General features: G+C 47.5%; 1 protein-coding gene across 1 annotated transcript in view; it reads left to right on the forward strand.

Annotated features, from left to right (window-relative positions):
* Positions 1-1000: 1000 nt before the first annotated feature.
* Psmd1 (proteasome 26S subunit, non-ATPase 1) overlaps positions 1001-4029 on the forward strand; it is a 72252-nt gene continuing 69223 nt past the window's right edge. Inside the window, exon 1 of the mRNA XM_021197524.2 lies at positions 1001-1187. Coding sequence (XP_021053183.1) covers positions 1172-1187 — 16 coding nt within the window. The 5' untranslated portion in view covers positions 1001-1171. The remainder of the gene's footprint in view (positions 1188-4029) is intronic.

Here is a 4029-nt window from a genome sequence, read left to right on the forward strand (position 1 = left end):
TCTATTTTTTCGTGTGTGTTCATATTTGGGGAGGGGGGGAAAGGGGTCCTTCGCTGGATGAGGCTGTAGGAAAGACACAGGCATGGAGGCAAGTTTGTGTCAAACATATACTCGTATATACACATATGTGCAAGTAGGCCAAAGGTTGACACTGGGTGTCTTCCTCAATTGCTCTCCCACCCTTCCCTACCCCCCACACCCCTCAAGGTCTTACTTTGTAGCGCTGGCTGTCCTGGAACCCACTTGTAGGCCAGGCTGGCCTTAAATCCACAGAGATCTTCCTGCCTCTGCCTCTGCCTCGAGTGCTATGATTAAGGTGTGAACCACGACACCCAGCCACTCTATTTTTTTGGAAACAGAGTCTCTTACTAGAACTGGAGCTCACTAACTGGCTACACAGGCCGGCCAGCAAGCCCCAGATATCCACCTGCCTTCACCTCCCCCAGCGCTGGGTTTACACCGGCCGCTGGGAATCCAAACTCAACCTCAGGTCTTCATGCTTTTATGGCAACCACTTAAGCGACCAAGTCATCTCTCCAACAGTATCCCACCACCACCTTCCCCCACTTTGATAGCAGATCTTTTATAGCCCAGGCTGGCCTCGAATTCAAGGTCCTTCTGCCTCAGTCGCTTTTCTATGAAAACACTTCCCTGTATAGTCTTGGGTTGATGGGCATTATTGCAGTGAGACCGCCATATCATTAGGTGGCGCTGCGAGCACTGCTTCTACCTCCCCTAACACTCATTCTCTTAGCAATGGCGGGTGATGAGTGGGCCTCTCTTTGCAAGGGTGTCTATTTTGAAGCCTGATTGCAAGTAGAAATGAATCTCCGTTCGCAGCCGGCCAGATCTCTGACCTCGCGGAGAGTTATTAAAAAAAAAAAAAAAACCGACATGTTTTTTACCTTGTTGCATGATCTCGAGAGGCGGAAGCTGCACAAAAGACACAAGCGTGGAGGTGAATTTGAGCCAAGCCTCAGGCGGGGATGCGGGCAGCCCTAGGGCGGGCGGGGTCCTCGGCTAGAAGCGAGCCGGCGGCCTGTGGAGGGGACTGACTGAGCAGCGCACCCGGGACCCTGGAGGTGCGGTAGAGCAAGCGGGCCCTGAGCTGACAGATCCAGGGCTTGGCCAGGACTGTGGACGAGCGGATCGGCGAGTGCAGGGCGCAGCCATGATCACTTCAGCCGGTGAGTGCGGCCGGGAGCAGGCGCCCCAGCGAGGAGCCGCCGCCGCGCCGGCGTTTAGCTGAGTCAGGGCGGGTGACTGGGCACCTCCGGGTCGAGCGCCGGCCTGCGAGGCCCCTCTGCCCGAGGCCCACCTCCGGGATCGAGGGCTGGGAAGCTGGCCAGGCCACTGCAGGCCCCTGGGGTTCGTAGGAATGGGACCAGGTAGCCACCCGGCCGTCCCACTCCAGCCACACCCCCGTGCCAGGACCAGACCGGGCTCCTAGGCGGTCGCTGGACCTTTATTCTCTGTCCGCTTCTTCGTCGAGTGACCCCCCAATCCTTCCCCGCAGGTGTTTCGGTTTAGGAATGGGCTCCGGTGTCATCGTAAGCATGTTATAGCAGCTCCTGGCCCGGCAGCCTAACTGCTAACACTAAGTGCTTCTGACTCGGGCATGAGAGATCTCCTGGAAGTCCGAAATTAGGTTCGAGGTGGCTGGGTTTCTGGGACTACCGTATTCACCTAAGAACCTCGTTCAGTGAAGGTAGCATTGACTGGAGAGCCACCTTACTGTGTGTGTTTAGATCCTTAGGACCGCAAAGCCCGTTTGGCACACTTGTATGGTTTTATAGGTAGATACTTGTAGTGGCTGTTGAAATGGGAAGGTGTGGAGATGAACTTCTGAATGGAGATTTTTCAAGCCCACTACAGACTCGAACTGCATATAGCTGTTCCCAGTCTCGACGCTTTCTCAGCCCTGGCTGCTTGCATACCCTTGCTTGGTTGTTGTTCTTATTCTGTACTTGTTCTACAAGTATTTGATTGTGAACAAACAGGTTCTCAGGAGACAGTACTCAGTGTGGTGGGGCGCTTAAGATCATCTTTATGAGGACTGGCTAAGGAAATTGGTAGAGATGCTAGGGAATCGGACAGTCCTCTCCCCCCTCGTCTCTTTTGTTGTTGGTCTTTTTTCAGACAGGGTCTCACTGTGTAGCTCTAGCTGTCCTCGAACGCACTGTGTAGACCAGGTTGACCTCAAGCTCACAGAGATCCTCTGCTTCCTAAATACTAGGATTAAAAATGTGTAGTATTTATGTGTAATGTGTAATAACCACTACACCCTGTGCTGGGTATTTTTAAACACGTGAAGAAGTGTTTGTACTTGAAGTTAGACATTTGTCCTGATAGGTACAAATGATTGCAGTGAATTTTAGTTCCCATCAAAAGAAGCATTTTCTTTTCTTTTTTCCAATTAGCTCTGGAGGAAAATACTAGTTTTTTTGCCACTTATAAGTATAGGCTTAGGTCCCGCCATTACCACTGGTCTTCAGAGTGTTGGCTTCACCGATCATAAGTTGTGTGGATGCTTAATAGAATACTGTTAGGATGGACCCAGAAATAGCCACCTCATTTGGAATGTGGTCCAGGCCACCTTTGTCTCTTGCCTAGGTTATTAGATTAGCCTCAAGACTTTTTCTTTTTTCCACCAGTACTTTTTCTAAGCTCATTCCTCTAGTTCCAAATTTGCTTTGGGAACTTTGTGTAGCATTTCTCATCCCCGTTACATGTTACATCTTACATTGCAAGCACACTAGACTTTTTGTTCAGTCTCTCTCCTACTTAAGAGTTCTTGTACGGGCTAGTGAGATGGCTCAGTGGTTAAGAGCACTGACTGCTCTTCCTGAGGTCCTGAGTTCAATTCCTAACAACCACATGGTGGCTCACAACCATCTGCAATGGGATACAATGCCCTCCTCTGGTGTGTCTGGAGATAGCCACAGTGTACTTATATACATAAAATAAATAAATAAATCTTTAAAAAAAAAAAAAAAAAAAAAAGAGTTCTTGTACATTCTGTTCCCACTCCAGCCTTTTCTCTCACGAGGTGCCGAAGATCTTCAGTGTTCATCTCAACTTTATCCCTCTATTAGAAACACTCTGACTCTGGATCACAGTTCTGCAATGAGCATGTTAACTTGTCTTAAGCTGTTACACTGAACTCCAGAGTAGAATTTTGGGCAGGAGACCTCTTTCCATAATTCTAAGGACACTGCCAAGTGTGTGGCAGATGTTAAAACGTGTGCCTTGAATGAAGACATCAGTCCCCCAAGTTTTTAGAGCAGACCGAAAGAAGACTTGGTAGGAATAGACAGAAAAATCAACCCTCCTTGCCGTGTCAGGACTGCAGGCTTTGAGGTCCTGCCCTGAAACACTGGGACGCTAACATAGTATACATTTGTAGCTGTCCGTTATGTTTTTGGAGCACATTAGCTTCTGCCCCTTTCTGGCACTTTGTTTCCAGTCAGCTCTAGTTTGCTAGTTTAGGACCTGGGCTTAGGATCGCTCCCCAGCACTACAAAGGCCAGAGTCGTGGGTCTAGTCTTCATTCACTCACTGGGCACATGTGTTTGCTAAAAGCAATGGTGAATAAGAGGCCAGTGTATACCGTTTTGTTTTGTTTTGTTTTTCAAGAGATTTGACTGTTTAAGAGAATGGGGACAAAGACATTAGTACTTATTTACTAGAAGGAAGCATGAATTTGAGTGGATTGGATTTAACACAGGTGAATAGAGGAAGTAACACAGACAAGCTTTAAAACAATAGTTTTCTACCATCTATCCTCTTCTGACCTCCTGAATTGACCATTTTCAACTTTTAAGTAATATTCCTAGGACATACCTCGATATTGATAAATAATATGAAAATATTGCTATTAATTGAGTCAACAGTATTAAGACAGTATCTACTAAGTTTCTATTATGACATAAGATTTTATTTTTATTCATATTTATTTATTTTATGTGTGTGAGTGTTTTACCTTTGTGCATTGTCTTAGTCAGGGTTTCTATTCCTGCACAAACATCA

The sequence above is a fragment of the Mus pahari genome, chromosome 5 (genome assembly GCF_900095145.1).
Source record: "Mus pahari chromosome 5, PAHARI_EIJ_v1.1, whole genome shotgun sequence".
Lineage (NCBI taxonomy): Eukaryota > Metazoa > Chordata > Mammalia > Rodentia > Muridae > Mus > Mus pahari.